We start from the raw sequence: 19,702 nt of genomic DNA on the forward strand, positions 1-19,702 counted from the left end.
ACATCTTCTCACCCAAAGGCTTATCTCGTTCCTTTCATTCATCCATAATGTCTCTGACCGCTCAAATACATGTTCCTCGTCTTAACAAGACACTGACTGTGCCAACTGGACTGTTTATCAACAATGAATTTGTTCCCTCTGTCGACTCAAAGGAGCTCATTCAGTGAGTGTGATGCACTTAGAGCTGGTAAATAAATAAGATAAGATAGCATGCTAATCCCCCTTCTTAGCGCTATCAACCCAGCTACTGAGGAAGTACTGGCATCTGTTGTCGCAGGTGTGTAGCCTTTTCTTTGATGTGTTGCTTATTCCAGAAAGCTAAATCCGGCGTAGCGTCGCCCAAGGATATCGATGTTGCAGTCGCTGCCGCCCGTCATGCGTTCAAGACAACTTGGGGGAAGAATGTAACTGGATTTGAGCGATCAAGACTCATAAACAAACTTGCCGACCTTATTGAACGTGATGCACAAGAACTTGCCGAACTTGAGTCTCTTAACAATGGAAAGCCTGTCAAGGTTGCAAGGTAATCCTCCTACAACATGTGCAAGTACCCAAGCCTGATCATTGGCTGCAGAGATTTCGATATCGGCGACAGCATCCAATGCTTAAGGTACTATGCCGGCTGGGCGGACAAGATCATAGGCCAGGTTAGTAGTCAGCATTGTGTACCTTAGCATAAGGCTAAGTATCCTTCCAATGTAAGTCCCTGGAGGTCGACAACAAGTCTAAAATCGCATTCACTCGCCATGATCCCATTGGTGTTTGCGGACAAATGTAACGATGTTATGATTGCTTTACGCTCTCTTCGTTTAAACTACTGCAACAGAATCCCCTGGAACTACCCGATCAATATGTGGTAAAGTCATTTTTCTGCGATGTTGTCGCGCCTCTGATCATGTATTCGTAGGTCTTGGAAAGTTGCCCCAGCGCTGGCTGTAGGCTGCACGATCGTTATGAAACCATCCGAGTTAACACCGCTGACCGCTTTGGTAATTCTCGTATCCAATCATTGCATCCCTCATAGTCTCATACTCATGTTTGTAGAAACTCTCCGAACTGGTCAAAGAGGCAGGGTAAGGCTTCAATATATGTAGTCGGTAACTATGTTCATTGATCCATATGTCAAGATTCCCTCCTGGTGTCGTTAACACTGTTCCATCCTTGGGACCCGTCGGGGGCGCTGCCCTTTCTTCCCACCCTGATGTAGATAAAGTCGCATTCACAGGCTCGACAATCACAGGCCGCAAAATCATGGAGGCTGCCGCGAAGAGCAATTTGAAGAAGGTTTAAACCAGCACATTTGCTCTCTATCCAAATAATCCTCAACCCCCTTCTATAGGTATCTTTGGAACTTGGCGGCAAGTCGCCACATCTTATTTTTGAATCTGCCGATTTGGAACAGGGTGCGTTTACTTCAGTTCTCGCGAACAAGCACGTTTTGTTACGAGTTGGCCTTATTCCAAACTGGGATACCGTAGCCGGCATCCTAGTATGCAACTTTATTATAATTTCCCTGCACAGTGATAAGTGCATGATTCTGTCGTAGAAGAAGTGGCCATTCGCTTAGGATACCTGGTCAGGGAACCTGTCATATACCCGATCAGCGACTGGTTGTTTGGTGTTATGACAAGGGGAGCACCATTTCACCGAAACGGCATTTATTTCACATTTGACCTCATATGATGATACCAAGGAGTACTAACATACCTTTTAACTCAAAGCCGCTGCGTGGGCTGCGCTTGGAATATGCTATAATTCGGGGCAAGATTGTACAGCCGGATCTCGGGTTTATGTTCAGAACACTATTTACGATAAATTCTTGGAGATACTCGTATCTAAAGTTAAGGCAACAGTCGTTGGAGATGGCTTGGAGGAGGCAAGTGGAGGAGGCCCTGTCGTAAGTGAACACCTTCCACCACGGTGTTTTTATCGTTTTGTCGTTGTAACCCTCTTGTTCTTAGGTATCTAAGGGGCAATACGATCGTGTGTGGGGATATATCGAGTCAGGGAAGGCAGAAGGCGCCGTCGCAATCCTCGGAGGCGAAAAGAGGAACAGTAAAGGCTATTATGTCGATCCCACCAGTATGTCTAATTCATGCTTTGCACCTTAAATTGACTAACATCTCGTCCAGTATTCACTAATATCAAACCCGATATGAGAATAGTAAAGCCTTGCTGTATTACTGATCTGATGCTGTGCTCAATTTGGGGTTTATTAGGTTAAGGAAGAAGTAAGGATCTGGAGATGGTTTCTCATGTGGCGTCCTGATTTTCTCCAATTTTCTAGATTTTTGGACCCGTGCTTTCTGTCGGAGTATTCAACACCGAGGACGAAGCCATAGCCCTTGCCAATGATACAAGCTATGGCCTTGGTGCAGGACTTCACTCAAGTAATCATAAATAACATACGTCGTGCAGCGCTAACGTTGCCTCTCATATTACAGATGACGCCAATCAGTGCATGCGAGTCTCATCCGCTTTAGAAGCCGGCACAGTAAGTTCATAACACCGCCGACCAGCTCTGTCGTTCCCGCAGATTGTACTTATCGTTGTTATCGTAGGTGTGGGTTAACCAATACAATCTGTTGAATAACAATGTTCCATTTGGCGGAAAGAAGCAATCTGGAATTGGTATGTTCTTTCCTCTTCGAAGGGTACTTTCTCTGCCGCACAAAGTACATGTTCGCCTGTAATGTCCTCATCACGTCTATTTTCAGGCCGTGAACTCGGAAGCTATGCTCTGGAGGAATATACATCAGTCAAAGCAGTCCACTGGAACTTCGGAGAGAAACTCGATTGGCCTCTTTAATGCGCGCAGTACCACTAAGGAATATTTAATTAACGAAAAATCCATGGAGATAGGCCATCCTTGCGTACATTGTACATCTATACGTGGTTGTATTATGACATAGTCAATCAAAAGTTCGGTGAAAATATGGTTGATTGGCGAGGTGTTGACTCCATTCTGACATGTTAGATCATGCTCAATGAACAATTCTATGTACGTAATTCTTTCAATTCCTTACGCCCTGGCCAACACCATATCCGTCTGCCATGTGGCAAAGGTGAAACGCCACATACCTAGCGGCTAGTCCCAGAAGTTGCTGTACTTCTGCTCGGTACCTGTAAGCCAAAAGCACCTATGCCGGCATACATTGGTTGCGTAAAGCGTGTTCAAGTCTTTGTGGCATAGGCGACACAAACCATTCAGCTTGCTCGGCAGCAGGTGCACATGGCCCCCCCGCGATCACGGAGTCGGGAAGAGTATATGTAATAATCATTAGCGAGGATCAAGTAAAGTACACGATTCCAGGTAATATAATAGCAAGAGACGGCATTAAATAAACAAGGGACACCTCGGTGATGGGGCAAAGCAATGCGAACTAGACAAATACTCAATGTGTCTGCCCTTGGGGATTGTAGAATGCATAGTATCTTGATAGGTGCGTCAACACTGAACATCGTTCTGTAAAAAAAACAAACTTACTCAGGTTCTTCTGGCATAGCTGTGTACATTGTCATTGCGTGAGGCCAAGTCGCACCGTTCGGAGTCGACTGCACATATTGAGAAATTGTGGGATCAAATTCAAGGTTGACCTGTGCCACAGTTGTGCTCATTTGGCCGTTCGAGAACATGTCTTGGTTTGGGTAGTCCATTTGCATGGGAATTGCAGTGCCGGTATGAGTGCCCAACTGACTTTGTTGTTCATTATAGTGACCTTGATATCGAGTGTGGGTATAATCATATGAAGGGCCATGGCCATGGGCGACATAGTTGGGATACAACGCACTAGTATAGGCATCGTTCCACTGCAGCTGTGTCGACATTGGAAGCTGAGTCGACGGGGCAATTGGTTGCAACCGAAAGTGCCCTTGCGAGTACGGTGCCGATGGGTTGGGCATCGGAGTCTGTTCAGAGCTAACGGGGACAAATTGACAATCTTTCTTTTGGCTGATACAGCGGCTACACCGTGAGTCACCGTCAGGTACTCGACACTAACGGGAGGGGAAAGTTAGAACTGTCGACGATACACTGAAGAAGGCCACGATACCCTCAGCTTCATGTTGCGACATCTAGTGCAGGCCATAGGAATGCGTTTCATATCGTCGCTGCCGGTATTCGAACGTGTAGAAACTGTACGTTGCTTTGGTGATTCGTAGCTGCTGGTATTCGAAGGTGTAGACATTGTACTTTGCTTTGCTGAGCCTGAGGTGTTACGATTAGTAGTCGTTTGAATCGAAGGGTTTTTATACCATGAATGTGCATACAGCAGTGCATTTTCACACCAAAGGACTTTTTAAGTTTTGACCTAAAAAAGTAGATCGGATCGAGAACCTGAAATAAGACGTTTGGGGAAGCAGCGAGGATTACGGCGGGGTCGAAGCAACTGGTTAAGCCTCAGGGTAGTGTATGTTTAACGCGCTGAGCATGCTTCAGATCCCGAGCGCCAAATCAGACATCATGGTATAGATGCCGAAAATAATTTAGCTTATGTCTATCTGGATCATAGCATCAGGCAGATCGGGTTCCGAGCAAACGTACAATTTGTTGAACGGAAATCTTCAAAACTATCAAGAGCCGACGCGGAAATGTGATTTCCTTTTTGGCGTCACGACCGAGCACATGCGGCGGTTGCACCAAAATGCATTGGTGCTGAATCGATGAAAGTTCAGAGGGATAGCGAATCGGCAGGAAGTTTCATTGCATTGATTTTGTTTTTCCGTTCTTCCGATGGCAGAATTAGTTATGTCTGGGCATTATACTGAAGGGGAGCTCGCCCATTGAGAGAGCTTTCTTGACCAAGATCCAGATAAACAATACCACGCACCGCAATTGCAAACCATTGGAGACTGATCTTAACACAGATCCTTCATGGTCATAACCAGGGTTTGTCAATCAACTTTGTGGACACCCTCCGCCTGCCATTTGTGGCGATATCGCCGTGAGAACGCTTCATGCGTCAAAAAGAACTATTGTTCGCGAACTTAGGTAAACATGACAGCACAGCTGAATAGCGGAATCCAAAACACTCGAGGGGGTTTTCCATGTTACACGGGTAAAAATAAACGTACACAGACACTGATCACAGATGGTTCCGTCATTAAAGAGCCAAATAGTCGCGGACTTCCTCTTCAGTAAGTTTCCTGAAAGTAGGTTTCGGCCGACCTGTTTCGCCTCCAATCTTGCCCTCTTCCAGTTCTGCGGGCGTTGGGACAGTAACTACACCGATTTCAATAGTCTTCTCAGTCATTTGACCCTCAAATCCTTCCTTAAGGGTCAAAAGTGCAGTGTGGATGGCATCCTCCAGACTGATGTCATCGTTATACCTGGAAAGCGCGGAATGAACTCAAACAATAGCGTCAGAATATGGTCAATCACCCACCTCTTTTCCAGGAAAGTTTTGGCATTGATCATGTTTTTCCCGATCGCGCTTGCTTTCCATGCCCAAAAGGAACCGGAAGGATCAACTTGATAAAGGGAAGGACCTCGATGGCTGTCCCAGCCTGCAACTAGTAATGATACACCATAAGGCCTTACACCTCTAGATTGCACTTCGATTAACGACAGAAATCGGCAATCAAGCTTTAAGGTGACCTTACCCTGATTGTGTAGCTTGCTGCATGACTGTCGCAATTTCCTGTGTCAGCACTCTTGTAGGTGGGTATTCCCCATAGATCTTCCAGTATGCCTGAGCACTCTTTCGCGCCTTCGTGACAAGTATCCGAAAGTCTGGTCCCATCCCTGAGTAAACGATTCCAATGTTGGGGCAGATCGTAGCTACTTTCTCAATCACAGAGTCGTCGATGAGGATAGAGGATGTCTTCTTTTCAGTGGCAATGACAATTCCATTTGTGGCTGTCGAATGGTTTAGTATGCCAGTTCCCATGAGTTGCCGCCGTAATACTAATGGCACACCTTTGATACCAAGACTTGTTGTGCCCTGCGATACGGCAGCAAGTGCGTGTTCAATCTGAACAAGCTTTCCACTTGGGGAGAAGACGGTCAAAGAATAACTATACCCAAGGATGAGTAGAAACATCAAGGTGAGATGAGATAAGGTATACCTATAAGCACCACCGTCGGCGCTAGCCATGTTTACGAGGGGATGTTAGAGAGGTAGAAGGTATACTGATTAATTGAAGTTGGACAATGCACGACGCGCGTCTGGGTTGCGTGTGCTTTATTTGGCTTTGTTTTTATCAACGCGTGTACGACTTACAGGACCGCTTAGATTAGATCAAAATAGGGGTTCGAATATACGCGTTCATTCATTTACAAGTTCAATTTTACAAGTTGTATATTTATTACCCTTAATCAAACTACCCATAATTAACCCCCAGACCAATAACTACGCTAATTCAGTCAACCTTCAGAGGGGTGGTTCTCAAATACGGCTACGGAGAAAGTTCCGTCAGAATCTGCCATTGAGTCTATACTAAGTTACTCACAAGGTGTTGGCTGAATTCGGGGAAGAGGGTCTTGGCCTCGTCGTTAGTGACAGATGGGTGGACAATCACATCGTCTCCCTTCTTCCAGTTGACTGGAGTAGTTACGCGATGCTTGTCTCCAATTTGAAGAGCTGAGATGCAATTCTACTTTAGTGACTCAGATCACATTATAAGACTTTCGCTTACAGTCAACAACACTAGAGATAAAGTTCATAAGCGGTGGAAATAAAAGGATCTGGAGAAAAAAACTAACCGGATGATTTCATCGAAGTTGCGTCCCGTAGAAGCAGGGTATGCAAGGGTAAGGCGGATCGTCTTTTTAGGGTCAATCACGAATACCGTGCGGATCTAAACCCAGATGAGTATAAATAACCACGAAGAACTGTAGCTAAACATACGGTGAAAGGAAGACCCTTGGCATCACGGTTGGTCGCGTCTTGTTCGTCCAACATGTCATAGAGGGTCGAGATTTTACGGTCGGGATCGGCAATCTAGAACGGGATTTGGTGGTCGAATCGTTGAGAATGATTCCCAGAACTTACGATGGGGAATTGGACGTCTGTGGGTCCAACGTTGGCTCCATACGAGTTGATGTCCTTCACCCACTTCTCGTGTTCATCGAGACCGTTGGCAGAAATACCAATGACCTTGACATTGCGCTTCTTGAAGTCTTCCGAGCGGCGAGCAACCTCACCAAGCTCAGTGGTGCAAACGGGGGTGAAGTCTCCGGGATGAGAGAACAAGATGGCCTTGACGATAGATAAGATATATGCGGTGCGAACTGATCAAAAGGTCCGGGTCTCACCCAAGAGTCGCCAATCCAGTCGTGGAACTTGATGGGACCAGCAGTGGTCTGCGCCTCAAAGTCGGGGGCGATGTTTCCGAGACGAAGAGAAGGCATTGGAAGTAAGGATGAGTATGTACAAGGACAAGGACAAGGGGTGAATCTAATTAATTTCAAGTTCCCCTGCTGGGGCTCCTAAATACTATACGATCGCGTCTTAAATTCTCACGCTTACTTGACTTTTGGCATCTCTTGCGTTCACATTGCGTGCTCGACTAGACTCCAATATCAATTGTCAAATATCCTTTTTCCGTCTACCACAAGAACCTCAATAAATCCATATTTCCCATCGTATGTCGGGAGTCCGGCTTCTAATAGAACGCCACAGCGTGCAGGAGGCTATGCGGATGTTTCTCTTGTTGTACTTCTAAGATTTTGTCAATGCTTTCATCTATGTCCTCAGCCGCTTCAATCTGATGCGCGAGGTCAGCTTCCATTGTGGAGGAAACAAGATGGGCAGCTGATTTTAATCTGCTCACCGCTGCTGCCAAGTCAATCATTGCTTTCCCAGCAATAAGTGCTTCTTCATGGTTATCTTTGATCTCCATGTTTATGATGTGAACGGGTTTATTAAATTCCCCACCCCGCGTCAAGAGGTCTGTACAAAATGTCGTCATTTATCATCAACAAAATAGACATCACATTCACTGACCATCGCAAACAGCGTCAAAACACCTCTCTTCACATGTTATAACAATATCCGCTACAGTTCTACTATCCTGCCATCGTTCTGGTGCTAGTTTAATATTCCTGTTCCGATCCAACATTGGAAGGAGTCCGTTTGCTGTGTATCTTGATTGAAGTCAAATTATGGAAATGAAGAATATAGAGCTAACCAACTCACAGTCGAGGATCTTTGGCGTTCAGCTCTTCATAAATGGCGTTATACGCGGTTCCAAATGGGTATATGTTGGGTTTATCAATTGAAGGACCTGGTAGCCGTACTGCTGAGCCCGTGCCAGAAGATATTACACGAAACCCTGCTTTACTGTGACCAGAATTCAGAAACGAGAATTCATTACGAGATATGATGATCTAAGCTCACGATAAAACATGATGTCCTTCCATTGACCTGTTCTGTTGGGAAAGGTGAGTACTCCATTCACAGAGCGAAATCGACAGTATTACTCGCTTGGTTGCTAGCGCATACTACGCAAAACAAAGGTCGTTGTTTATACATTGACGTTGATGAAGTGCTGGATGTTGGTTGCGCCTCGTTGTTTGTTTGTGGGGCCGCAATATCTGAGCCTGTGTGTGCAGTTGCTTGAAATTGCAAAGTTGTATCTGCAGAAGACGCGTTGTTTGGGTTTGCGTCCCATTGTTGTGCTGAGGTAGCATTGTACTGAGCGTTATATGATACAGAAGGTGCCATGGGCGTTGGTTGTGTTGCCTGAGGCTGTTGCAGACGGGGATCAGCACGAGCCAGACGAGGATCTCGAGCTTTGCGTGGATCCATGTTGACACAGACGAAGTTGTATATTTAATTAGACTGTGGGTAATGCTAGTCAGCACATGTTTGAGTATGGTGATCATAAAGGTGATAAATTGGTGCCTCAGCAGTATCTCGAACATTGCCAGTCTGCATGTTGACCCGTGCGATATGTGTGATATGTTATTTGCCGGGTCAATGCAGCTTCCACTCTGCGTCATCGTTGGCGGGAGAGAATAAAAGTAAAAATGTACCTGAATAAATAAACTTGATAGTTGATTCTCGTTATGCGTAGTATACAAGCGATCAATGGAGAAGAGTAGAAAGGCAATGGAACGCGTTTGCCAATTCTGCGCGCGTCTTTCAAGTTGTTTGTCCGTAGTTGGCTCGATGACAAACCCAGCCAGCGGCGTGAGCGGCCCGTTACAGGTCGTAACTACTCTCTCTTAACTCCCACTCTCGACCAAGCAGAATACTAGCATAGATACAGAGTTTTCGAGTCAACGAAAATTATTATTGTGAGGCTCTTAGAAAGCTTATCGTACAAATCTTCTGATTGTATTGACAGATAAATAAAATAATCTTATCATCTCAAGCTGCAGTTTCACCCTGATGGCTGTTGCCTTCTTAGACGTTGATGTCGACGCCGTTCATCAAGCCATCCTCACCCACGAGAGGGAAATAGGTCTGATCGATGTGAAAATTCAGGGTTTGATGCAAAGCGTTCGCCGACTACAGTTCCAGAAGGATTTACACAATGCCGAAATCAGGAAATGCAAAGGAAAGATCACCCTTGCTAGTCGACTTCCCCCCGAAATTCTAGCATATATCTTTGAATTATGCGTGCTTGATGGCCGGACTAGGACCCCTCTAATTGTTTCCCATGTTTGTTCCTCTTGGAGGATAGCTGCAACAACTCCAACTGTGTGGTCGCACGTTTATATCAATCTCGACTCCCGATATCCATGTCAACGTACTCAATTGTGGCTTCGAAATTCCAGACAAACCCTTCTTACGATTGAAATCGAGATCAATGCGGATACATCTCAGTTGAAGAGTACCGTGGAAGTCCTGTTGGCCGAAATTTGGAGGTGGAAAACGTTAATATTGAAGTCGTCTTCATTGGATCCCGTTAATCAGGTTCTGCGACTCTGCGACTCGCCTGCTTCCCACCTGCGTTCAATCGAGATATCAGTGTCTCAAGAATTTCTGTCGGCAATGGATGGTCTAGACGACAATCCACACGATTTGATGGGCCTCCACGCATTGTCAGCGAAAGCACCCCTCTTTCAAACATTGCGTATCCACCGTAGCCTTGTACCGGGACGCCATAGTCTTCCTCCTTCCATTACCGATTTAACATTGCAACTAACAGACCATGATGCTCCGACCATTTTGCACTCAATGTCATCCGTTTTACGTCTTCTCGGAGAACTGCCCAACCTCGAGGTCCTTGCTTTGGAAATGCCCAGTAGGGAAAATCAATCATTTTTGTTGGATGCTCAAAATGGGCATCAGGTTGAAATTTCAAATCTTAGAGCCTTAACTTTGATGGGGGACCATAACATTTTTGGTATTTTGCCTCACTTGAGAACACCCTCTCTCTGTCACCTTACTCTTAGGTCTTCGTTAAATTACCCTCAAGCACACAACACAGGTGTTTGGATCCACCGATTTATATATGAATCTTCTCCCCCTATAACCTGCTTGGAAATACGCGATTTGGCAGTGGATTCTAATTTTTTTAGCCAGATGTTTGAGCTCTTACCTCGGTTGGAAGACTTGCGACTTCATGATAGCGATATTCTCGATGACTCCCTCATAGAACTTCAAGGTCCGCGTGGTCTTTGTCCCATGCTTCAACGTCTGGACCTTAGATGGTGTGGGAGATTGTCAGGTCGTGCTCTCGTAAACTTGGTTCACAGTCGCCAATCGGCCCAATTGAATGGCGAACAAAGTTCTCCGTCACCATCTAAGTCGATATCGGAAATTACCCTCATCAACTGTTCGTTCGTCAAAGAAGAGGATATCGTGGATCTGGCAGAAATGACTATTTGTCGTCTCATTCATCGCGGACAAACTGATTTTTGCTGTGAGTCTTAGGATTAGCTTTGACATGCTACTTGAACCTTTTGACCGGGTATACCTCTTTTTGATAGATTCGTATTCATGCTGCGACAATGAGAGATACCGCAGGAGACTGAAGCAACGAACTTTGTTGCATCCCGTTCTTCGTCGAAATCATGCCGGCTTTCGACTTGTATTTTAGCTCTTGGTGCAAATGTAGCGACACAAAGTATGTTATATTATTACAAGAACAGCTGAAACGTGTCGCTGTCTACACGTCGTCTAATGGCAGGCGATGCAGGTATATATAATTGATTGTCGGTCACAAACTATGGCAAACAGTGGTAGGGGAACACCATCCGCCTCAAACAAGGACACATCTGTCTCCCACATCATACTGTGTGTGTGATTGTATGTAGACAATGCCGAATCACGAAGAAACACGAAGCATCTGCAGATGGATGTGGTTGAGAGAAAAATAGGCGAAAGTCAAATCGCTGCTTTATATAGGCAGTGCGTGATCGCGGACACGTGGTCAGTCCCAATACGGAAAACATTCTACTCCCGTCCCCACTGCAACACTTCCGCAACCTTTTATTTCCTCTGTGCATCTTCCCCATCGTTTTCAGACTCAAACGCGTATACCCAAAGCATATATATCTCTTCTCAGTATGCCTTTCAAAAATATCACAAATGAATTTAGAGAAGTTCTACAGGAGCGTGAAAGCTCCATCCCCGACGCGAAGCGCAGGAAGGTGTCAAAGCAACCCAAGAACGAGACCGACAAACCTTCAGTTGATAAGACATATATTGCTGAAGCATACAATATTGTACGCCTCTAGTTACTGGCACTGCGTTTCAAAGTTGATTTGTACTCGTCATCCAATATCCAGTTAAACCACATCAACACTCTGACCAGGATGCTTGCAAACGTCCGCACCGCCTACTTGAGCATAGACTCGCGCATATCCCCACTATCACGGCAAGGCTCTCGGAACATAGATTTAAGTGAAGGAGGGTCTTCTTGGGCCAATGTTCGGCATCTGTCCAACGAGGAACGAGATCAAATTGACCTGCAGGCTCGGGTTATCCTCACGCGGTGTTCAGATCGAGTTAAAGAAATGGAAGCTATAGAGAAACGTATGTTATTTGATTGATCTCTGGTAGCAGCATCAACAATTGAAACTTGGGCATAGGCCGTGCAGAACTTGTGGCTAGTAAGACAAACCCCTTAACGAGACTACTCCCTGCACGTCTGCGGCAGGACGAGTCAACTCTATCTTCGGATGTCATTGCTGCCCACCACTCTGGAATAACATGGTATCTCAGCAGGAGGTTGGCAGAGGCCAGTCAGATACAAAAAGAGCTGCAAGAAGAACGCGTCAAACGACAATTAGAGAGAACGAAAACCCTTGGATCCGGTGCTGCTCAGGAGGCTCTCACCATGTACTCACGAGTGCGAACACAGCCCTCGAACAATCAACCCACTGCTAACAAACCACCGGGAAGTTGGCTAGAAAACACAATTGCGGCTACAATTGGAGTTTCTGCTCCTCCGGAATCTTCACGCAAAGTTGCAGCCTATACACCAGCAGAATCCAGTTACGTATCGGAGGAAGACGACGACGACGATATCGAACTATCCGCGTCACAGATTTTGCAATTTGAAACTGAAAACGCCAACATTCTGAAAGGTGTTCAAGATACCTTGGAATCAGTTCAACAGGCGGAATCCCGACTTATGGACATCAGTGCATTGCAAATGGAGCTCGTCACACACTTAACACGCCAAACGGAACTTACTGACCAGTTGTACGAAGATGCGATCACAACGACATCGACCGTGGAGAAAGGAAATGAACAACTACGAGAGGCAAAACGACGCGCTAAGGATGGGCGACTCTTCATTTTAGTTTTTCTCATTGGAGCTAGTCTTAGTTTGTTGTTCTTACATTTCTATTGAAAGGGTAGATTATTTTCTATCTATTATACACGAGTAACTACTGCTAGAAGCATCATCGAAAAATCCACAAAACATCTCTACATAACAAACTAATGGTACATTAAAGAGCAATTAGATATCGACCGGTCCACTTCTAAATAATGTGTAAGATATACTGAGACCTTGTTTACTACGTTTGTTGCGGAGAGAGCAGAGGTGCTTCCTCGTCGTAGTCTTCGATGGCTTCAGCCGCTAGTTCATCGACTTCAGGAGAAAATCCTTCTAAGTGCCGTATATGACTTTGCACGGAATTGTAGACGGTCCTGTAACAAATGAGAAGAATAGAAAGACAATCACTTCAAAGCGACGAACCACCCAGTAAAGAGAGCGATAACAATGCTAACGCCTATAAATACGCCGTCCAGTATTTTGGTACCTAAGCATCCAATTCAGTTTCGGCTTTGTTATTAGTCTTTAGTGTAGTAAATGACGTACGGGTGTCCATATGGTCACGTTGTTCTCCGTCGGATAGCTCAGCCAGTTTTGAACCTATGAACGTATGAAGGAAAACCTTAGGAAAGATGAAAAGAGTGGCAACAACAAATTGCCATAGTTTGACCGCTTGTATTGACTAATAAACAGCTTTAGTTTATCGTTTCTCTCCAAAGACAAAAGGGACCTTACAGCGAACAGAGAATTAGAGTAAACCCACGGAGGGAAAGGAGATATGCGAATCAAGATGATGAGGGGCAATCCTTTAGCGGTCTGATATTGTGGGAGTGTAAATGGAAGAATCCATCACATTGAAAACATGACTCACAACTACAGCTTCTAGAGCTTGCCATTTCTTATTCTTGCTTGACCATGCTTGAAGTCGGTTGCTAAAAAGAAACCGCAGAGAAACAAATGCCAGGGCAGAGCCCAGAACAGACGCAGTGGAGCTAATATAGAAACCCTTCATCCCGTAGGCAAAGCCGCACAAAGTGATGAGTGTTGTGTGCCCAATGAGTGGTGGAAATGAGACGCAAACTGGCACAATGATGAATATCACTGCTCTATAAAGTGGAAATGGGCAGCCTACCCATCAAGCCACCAAGAGCAAGCCAGCCAAAACGAGTTGATGCGAGTAGGATGGCCTTGTCATGAGAAACTTGAGCAATCTTTGCGGGTGTTATCACAATTATTAATGCGACTAATGGTTGTTAAGTCTGCGCATAAATATTAGAATTGTGAATCAAACATACGCAGGCAAAGGTCGAAGAAAACAACCAGCCACAGAAAAATCTACGACATGTTTGTGAGCCCAAATGCTATCACTCAGCCAGAAACATATTGGTAAGAACCTTGCCGTAGAGATGCAATTTCCTATAACGATTTAGAGCGTAGCTCGCATATTTCTTCACGAAGGCGACTAGCCTGGCCAATGGCTGGACAGACATATTTTAACACCTGCGGATGTGCCAACACTGGAATAGAATGCTGTAGAGAACGTTTAACTGGCTTATAAGCTCGGCAAGGAGGTTTCATCATTGTCGGCATCGCTCACGTGCATCGGGCCGTACATTTCTAAACCAAACCAGCATCATGGAAAAGTTCAGTGCATACAGAGTGAGCCATGTCCTAGCTTATTTTCTACACATTGACTCACGCTATTGCATTTAGGATCCTGGAACTGGTATACAGGTGTGCCATTAAATAGCCTTTGTGGCTCCGGCTTTTCTGATTTAACTGGTGTGCATTAGCCATTTTTGACACCAGTCCCTCCTCTTGGGGCTGAATTCGTGGCAAAAGTAACATTGCCCGTTCGATATATCTTGGCCGTTGTCAGGACGGCTCTGGTCTTAACTCTTGCCTTAATATACATTATTTTAGTCAAAGGTCTCTTTCTGGTTTTTGTAAGGTTATTCCCTTGATATCATGGTCGTTTCTAACATGTTTATATAGTATCCAATTCCCCCATTATATCGTACCATCGACAATCTCTTTACCTATGTAATTGGGCGCACCGCCCTCTTTACACTAGGTTTGTTTTGGATTAATGTGGAACAGTTCAACAGAAAACGCGTGTTCGTGCAGAATGTTACTTTAAACTCTGTGTACTCTCTAACTCACAATGTAGGAGAGGCCCTAAACTTGTAGAAAAATGCTCTCCCAAAGCAGCAGATGTCATAGTGTCGAACTGGGCATCCTGGATTGATGTTGTCTGGCTTGCTATTCGGTATTTTCACCTATTGTTTCTAGATGTGTTTCGCACCTGCCTTAACACATCGACCTTGTCCTTTCATCAGATTTAATCCCATATTTGTGCTTCCCGTTCCAGTGTCGCTACCTGAATCGACCGTTGCATCTAGGGCATCTACCCCGGTATCACACACACCTGGTCGTCGGACCGGAACAGGTTCCGCAAACATCCAAGTTGCATCCAGGACAACTACCCTTCGTGTCCCAATTTCCGGATTCCGACAGCTTTCGCTCCTTTCAATGATTATACACACCGGAGGTGTGCCCCCCTATGGAAGTATGGAATGCCGCCCTCTTGAAGACATTAGGCGAAGCGCGTCTAGACCCATTGTTGTATTTCCTGAATGCACAACCAGCAATGGGCGTGGGTTGCTGCGATTCGCCGACGTATTTCGGCAGACTGTGCCAGTCAAAAAGTTTCAAGTCTTCGTTGTCTCGATTCGGTGAGTATATTTTATACCCAAGGTTGAACCGTTCGAAGCAATAATAATCTAAACATTTTCAGGTATGATCCACCAACCAACTTGGCACCCACACTAACGCACACGATGCCTTCTCGAATCTTTAATCCACTCCCACATATTTTCTCTCTTGGTACAGCGTTATCATCCGCTCAGATGTCCATTCGTCTTCTTGCTCCGTCGGAATCTCCGAGTTCTCAATTATTCATGGTACACGAGGTTTTATCTGACTACGCGGGTGAAGACCAACTTTCGGAGACGTGTGCCCACCTAATTTCTCAGATGGGCAAACTGAAAAGAATGGGCCTCGGTTGGGAAGAAAAATATCATTTCCTGGATTTCTACAAAGGCAAAAGTAAATGAACGAAACAAAGTCCCTCCTCCCTTTTGACGTTTGACAGAATACATAGCATATCCTTGCACTGTTGGAAATCTGAAACAAATTGATGCCAAATCAAAGATAGAAAGGCCGCATGCAAATATATACCTCTTCCTGAATCACACATTTGGCAAACATTCAACAGGAACACGAAATGTATTTTTGAAACAATCTGATACAGGGCACGAGGGAAGGATTAAATTGGAAGACAAGTATCGAGCTTAGAACTGATATGGATCCACCGAGCTGTACACATGGTCATAATCGACCCCGTATGGATGGTGGCTATACCCAACATCCCGTTCTTCTCGATAGAAGCCTTGATGGAACGCCCATGCTGGCGTTGGCCGCGAAGGGATATCTATTTCCTCGTCCCGAGTGTATACTGGATCAATATCAGTCCTCAGATGTTTCTCCTGGCTCAAAGAAAATCTGGGAGAGAATAGGGGCCTATTGTCTTCATAATAGTTTTTCTCATCGTCTTGCAAATCCCATGTGGATTGGCGCTCCCCCGGACGCTCGGTATGTCGGTAGAGGTGATTATTATTCCAAGAACGACCTGAAGCGGGCCGCCTTTCGGGAGATTGAGACCGGGACCTATGAGCTGATCTGGCTTCAAATGCAGGCTGAGAGGCAAAGTCAACTTGATGGCATGATAGCTAGCCATCTTGGACTCTTACTTGGTGTTGAGTGACATGAACCCTTTTTCTCCCCAGGTATCTGCCGTTCAGAAATATGGCGGATTGTCGCGCATCTTCGTAGGTGAAATATTCTATGAATCTAGCCATGGAACCACTTAATATACGAGACCAATTGAAATTTTTTGTCCACGAACCCTTCTCCTTTTTTTCCTATATCACAAAATGCAACTAAACTTCCCGAGGACCGACCAAAATCTTTCAATTCCTATTTAAAATGATGAGTAATCCTAGCGGAAGACTTAAAGGCTTTCAAGAGCGAACCTGCCACCGAATACCACTTGGAATATTTGATACAAAAACCGTGTATCTAGCGGGTCTAGACCTGAACTGTAGCGTTCGTCTGTAAATATGAGCAATATACACGCCAACTTCAAAAAGATTGCCCTACTGTTTGGGCAGGCTGTCAGGGCGTATCAGAGACGCCATATCTTTTCGGAGGGGGTACGCGATCTCAATGACAACTTCTTTTGATAGTTGGGTCAGTTATAATAATTATATTCCCTGTAAGTACTGGAATGCCGTAGACGAACCTTTCCCGAGCAAAGGTTGATTGTTGTATTTCTCTAACACCAGAAGCGCATCCTAGCGAGATAATACGATGTCAGCAAAAATGAAAAAAGAAAAGTAGGGAATTTAATTAAACTACCTTTTCGAGTTCAAATTGGACAAATGCGCATTCTCGTAAGAAACGAGTCAGTAATGATAAGAGTTTCAAGTTCTGTGCATCATTCACTGGGCAACACTTTCACTTCAGATATGTTCCCGTAGCAAGATAAGCACTGAATCCAAAAAAATCAATGAGGTACCGTAAGGGATAAAAGGTGCTAGATACATTGTATAGATCATCCTTTGTGGCACCTTGCGGCAATCCTGGACACATAAAGGATGCTCTATTCAATGTGTCAGGAGAAAACAGTAAGAAATGATTCACCTCGCATGTACAAACGCTTACAGGATGGAGCTGGCATACTGATGGTAATTCTCTTGGTTGTCTATGTTGATGTAAGTGGTATGTGGACGAGAGATGAATCCCTTAAAGCTGAAAGAAAAGTCTGGCCACAGAGGTTCCCTAATACTTGAAGGAACGTCACTCAGTGATGTGCGAAAGAAGATGTCAATCTCGACATTTTGAAACCCCTGAGTAGAATTTTTCCCATTTTTAATTGACATGGATAAATTACACCATAGCACCATATTTATCATTCGCACACACGGCGCATAATCAAAGTTTCGCCTTGGTCTTTAAGATGTAGAATGTTAGATATCTCAGGGAGAATTACAGATCAGGTAGACAACGTACAGTCGCCACCACCTGCAAGGCTTGCTTTATGTCCGCTTTCAAGTCCTGTAATGCGATCAATGCTGAAACTAAGTTCGTAATTGTGTTATGCGCGTACATCGACATCTTCAACACCAATGCTCAGCCTGATGAGCCGCGGGTCAGCAGAAGGATCGCTCTGAATGCGATGTTCGACCAGGGATTCAACGCCACCAAGGCTGGTGGCGGGCTAAAGTGAATGGTTCATTTTTAGCCAACTTGTTCGCTCACAGACTAGGCAATCACTCACCACAAAGTACTTTGTGACATGAGGGAACTTTAGAGCGTAGTCTGGCTTGGAAAACTGAGATACTTGTGGGCTTGCCGATTATTGACGTTATATGATGTTTAAGGCCTTACCAGTACAGCAAACGTTGCATTCCATCCTCCTTGCATTTGTTTAGCTGGGTCAAACCCACGGTCGTCTTTGCCTTGAAGGGATGAATGCCAGACTTTGGATATTATACCTCCTGGAACCCCATCGTAGGTCTCGCCAACCTGAGTTTTGGCGATGGAGTTCAGCCATTGTGCGATAACAGTAGCAGATGCAGATTGACGAGGTACCCTCAAGTGAAGGGTCCTCAATGAACGGAGGAGCAGCCATGACTCTAAAGAGCCCATCATACTACCCAGATAAGTCCGATCGGTGTGAAGCTGTTTATGAAGATTGAGGAATATCATAAACATGAGATCATATATGCTTACAGTGTTCCAATCCTCACGAGTCTTCACCACCAAGACACCTGCGAGTAAATCAGAGTGGCCCCCAAAATACTTTGTTCCTAGTGTGCTGCACTTTCAGAAACAGTCACAACTAAAATTCCACTTTGATCTCACCTGAGTGGAGCACACTGACAGATATATGTAAGTTGATTGAAAATGAAAAATAATTAACGGAGTTCACTTACCAATCAGCTCCAAAACGGAAAGGATACTGCAGGGGAGGAGGGCCAAATGTTGAATCAACCAGCAAATTTCCGCCTACTTTATGTATCTGAAGCGAATTGGTGAAAGGCTAGGGTGACGAAAAAGCGATAGGAAATACCTTGTCAGCGTAGTACTGGATATCTCTAACATGTAACTTTAGTAACAAGCCACAAGCATAGATTAGAACGAAGCACCTTGACTCTCCAGTAGGGTTTAACGGTGTTTCCAACCAGCAAAGATCGCCAGGTCTATAATCGGCGTCCAGATCAATCAAATCGACTTTCACATCCTGACTTTTTTGGTAGACAGCAATAGTTGCATGGCATCCATGATATCCGCCCCTGATAGCGATTCGCTTTGGTCGGTAGAATACGAGGGCCTGTGGCGGGACTTTTGTAATTATCTGCGATAAAGATAATGAAAGACGAACATCGTACAGCATAAGAAGCGGCAAGGCCTGAAGAATACGTTATTGCAAACCCATCCTAAAGGCATATCGTTAATTCGCATTGTATGGGTTCTGTTGATCACTATGCGTACATTGATGCGACTCAAGATATGTTCTGCTCGAGTGCTAACTTGTTGGGTGTACCTCGAGTAACCGTGACGAGTGGGATTCCGAAAATCGACATCCGTAAGGCCAGTTGAAGCTTGTTCGAGAGGATTTAACGCCCTAAAAGCTGCATTGAATGTGATAAAGTTAGTATGTAACACAAGAGAGTAATACGTTGAAATCCCACTAGTCGAAACTGAGATAGATGGTGCAACTTCCGACGCAGCGAATGCTGAATCTCCGTGGATGAGGTCCGTCCCTTTCAGCTTCAAAGTTTTGTCAACAGGCATCGCGAGAGAGGTTGTGGGGCAAAAAGAGTATTTGGGCGAACTCAAGTTTAGTTTCAGTTAAATTCGAGAAAAGCCCCTATAAATAGGAAGATAGTGCACG

At 45.0% G+C, this 19,702-nt stretch overlaps 9 protein-coding genes across 9 annotated transcripts; 3 read left to right on the forward strand and 6 right to left on the reverse strand.

The window, feature by feature from the left end:
* Positions 1 to 47: 47 nt before the first annotated feature.
* Positions 48 to 2,809, forward strand: JR316_0005026 (Aldehyde dehydrogenase; the record flags this gene model as incomplete). The annotated part of the gene is made up of 17 exons (XM_047890790.1): positions 48 to 163; positions 231 to 277; positions 334 to 523; positions 575 to 647; positions 704 to 774; positions 827 to 856; positions 908 to 989; positions 1,045 to 1,073; positions 1,128 to 1,284; positions 1,340 to 1,489; positions 1,799 to 1,897; positions 1,962 to 2,082; positions 2,133 to 2,164; positions 2,288 to 2,390; positions 2,445 to 2,494; positions 2,562 to 2,631; positions 2,718 to 2,809. The coding sequence occupies 17 exons, from the start codon at positions 48 to 50 to the stop codon at positions 2,807 to 2,809; spliced, it is 1,512 nt and encodes a 503-aa protein (XP_047750551.1).
* Positions 2,810 to 3,395: 586 nt separating this feature from the next.
* JR316_0005027 (uncharacterized protein) lies at positions 3,396 to 4,279 on the reverse strand (the record flags this gene model as incomplete). The annotated part of the gene is made up of 4 exons (XM_047890791.1): positions 3,396 to 3,435; positions 3,488 to 3,996; positions 4,053 to 4,207; positions 4,270 to 4,279. 4 exons carry the CDS (start codon positions 4,277 to 4,279, stop codon positions 3,396 to 3,398), a joined length of 714 nt encoding a protein of 237 aa, XP_047750552.1.
* An 823-nt stretch (positions 4,280 to 5,102) lies between these two features.
* JR316_0005028 (putative proteasome subunit alpha type-2) lies at positions 5,103 to 6,095 on the reverse strand (the record flags this gene model as incomplete). The annotated part of the gene is made up of 5 exons (XM_047890792.1): positions 5,103 to 5,328; positions 5,385 to 5,543; positions 5,602 to 5,857; positions 5,918 to 6,015; positions 6,067 to 6,095. The coding sequence occupies 5 exons, from the start codon at positions 6,093 to 6,095 to the stop codon at positions 5,103 to 5,105; spliced, it is 768 nt and encodes a 255-aa protein (XP_047750553.1).
* Positions 6,096 to 6,360: 265 nt separating this feature from the next.
* Positions 6,361 to 7,351, reverse strand: JR316_0005029 (Peroxiredoxin-6; the record flags this gene model as incomplete). The annotated part of the gene is made up of 7 exons (XM_047890793.1): positions 6,361 to 6,396; positions 6,451 to 6,581; positions 6,637 to 6,647; positions 6,704 to 6,798; positions 6,849 to 6,941; positions 6,993 to 7,199; positions 7,256 to 7,351. 7 exons carry the CDS (start codon positions 7,349 to 7,351, stop codon positions 6,361 to 6,363), a joined length of 669 nt encoding a protein of 222 aa, XP_047750554.1.
* Positions 7,352 to 7,605: 254 nt separating this feature from the next.
* On the reverse strand, positions 7,606 to 8,750 carry JR316_0005030 (RNA polymerase II subunit A C-terminal domain phosphatase SSU72; the record flags this gene model as incomplete). The annotated part of the gene is made up of 6 exons (XM_047890794.1): positions 7,606 to 7,707; positions 7,774 to 7,892; positions 7,947 to 8,086; positions 8,139 to 8,282; positions 8,340 to 8,371; positions 8,427 to 8,750. 6 exons carry the CDS (start codon positions 8,748 to 8,750, stop codon positions 7,606 to 7,608), a joined length of 861 nt encoding a protein of 286 aa, XP_047750555.1.
* Positions 8,751 to 11,461: 2,711 nt separating this feature from the next.
* On the forward strand, positions 11,462 to 12,753 carry JR316_0005031 (Syntaxin ufe1; the record flags this gene model as incomplete). Its single annotated transcript, XM_047890795.1, has 3 exons — positions 11,462 to 11,620; positions 11,684 to 11,930; positions 11,987 to 12,753. 3 exons carry the CDS (start codon positions 11,462 to 11,464, stop codon positions 12,751 to 12,753), a joined length of 1,173 nt encoding a protein of 390 aa, XP_047750556.1.
* A 169-nt stretch (positions 12,754 to 12,922) lies between these two features.
* Positions 12,923 to 14,171, reverse strand: JR316_0005032 (Tlg2-vesicle protein; the record flags this gene model as incomplete). Its single annotated transcript, XM_047890796.1, has 8 exons — positions 12,923 to 13,055; positions 13,105 to 13,168; positions 13,228 to 13,363; positions 13,417 to 13,497; positions 13,553 to 13,761; positions 13,814 to 13,924; positions 13,977 to 14,016; positions 14,076 to 14,171. 8 exons carry the CDS (start codon positions 14,169 to 14,171, stop codon positions 12,923 to 12,925), a joined length of 870 nt encoding a protein of 289 aa, XP_047750557.1.
* Positions 14,172 to 14,316: 145 nt separating this feature from the next.
* JR316_0005033 (uncharacterized protein) lies at positions 14,317 to 15,797 on the forward strand (the record flags this gene model as incomplete). The annotated part of the gene is made up of 7 exons (XM_047890797.1): positions 14,317 to 14,340; positions 14,395 to 14,415; positions 14,475 to 14,627; positions 14,677 to 14,798; positions 14,852 to 14,950; positions 15,021 to 15,416; positions 15,479 to 15,797. The coding sequence occupies 7 exons, from the start codon at positions 14,317 to 14,319 to the stop codon at positions 15,795 to 15,797; spliced, it is 1,134 nt and encodes a 377-aa protein (XP_047750558.1).
* A 1,939-nt stretch (positions 15,798 to 17,736) lies between these two features.
* On the reverse strand, positions 17,737 to 19,602 carry JR316_0005034 (putative trans-sulfuration enzyme; the record flags this gene model as incomplete). The annotated part of the gene is made up of 12 exons (XM_047890798.1): positions 17,737 to 17,754; positions 17,815 to 17,859; positions 17,912 to 18,022; positions 18,083 to 18,136; positions 18,193 to 18,486; positions 18,538 to 18,614; positions 18,670 to 18,683; positions 18,741 to 18,826; positions 18,878 to 18,902; positions 18,954 to 19,162; positions 19,300 to 19,439; positions 19,500 to 19,602. The coding sequence occupies 12 exons, from the start codon at positions 19,600 to 19,602 to the stop codon at positions 17,737 to 17,739; spliced, it is 1,176 nt and encodes a 391-aa protein (XP_047750559.1).
* Between the last annotated feature and the right edge of the window lie 100 nt (positions 19,603 to 19,702).

This window comes from Psilocybe cubensis, chromosome 4, assembly GCF_017499595.1.
Source record: "Psilocybe cubensis strain MGC-MH-2018 chromosome 4, whole genome shotgun sequence".
Lineage (NCBI taxonomy): Eukaryota > Fungi > Basidiomycota > Agaricomycetes > Agaricales > Agrocybaceae > Psilocybe > Psilocybe cubensis.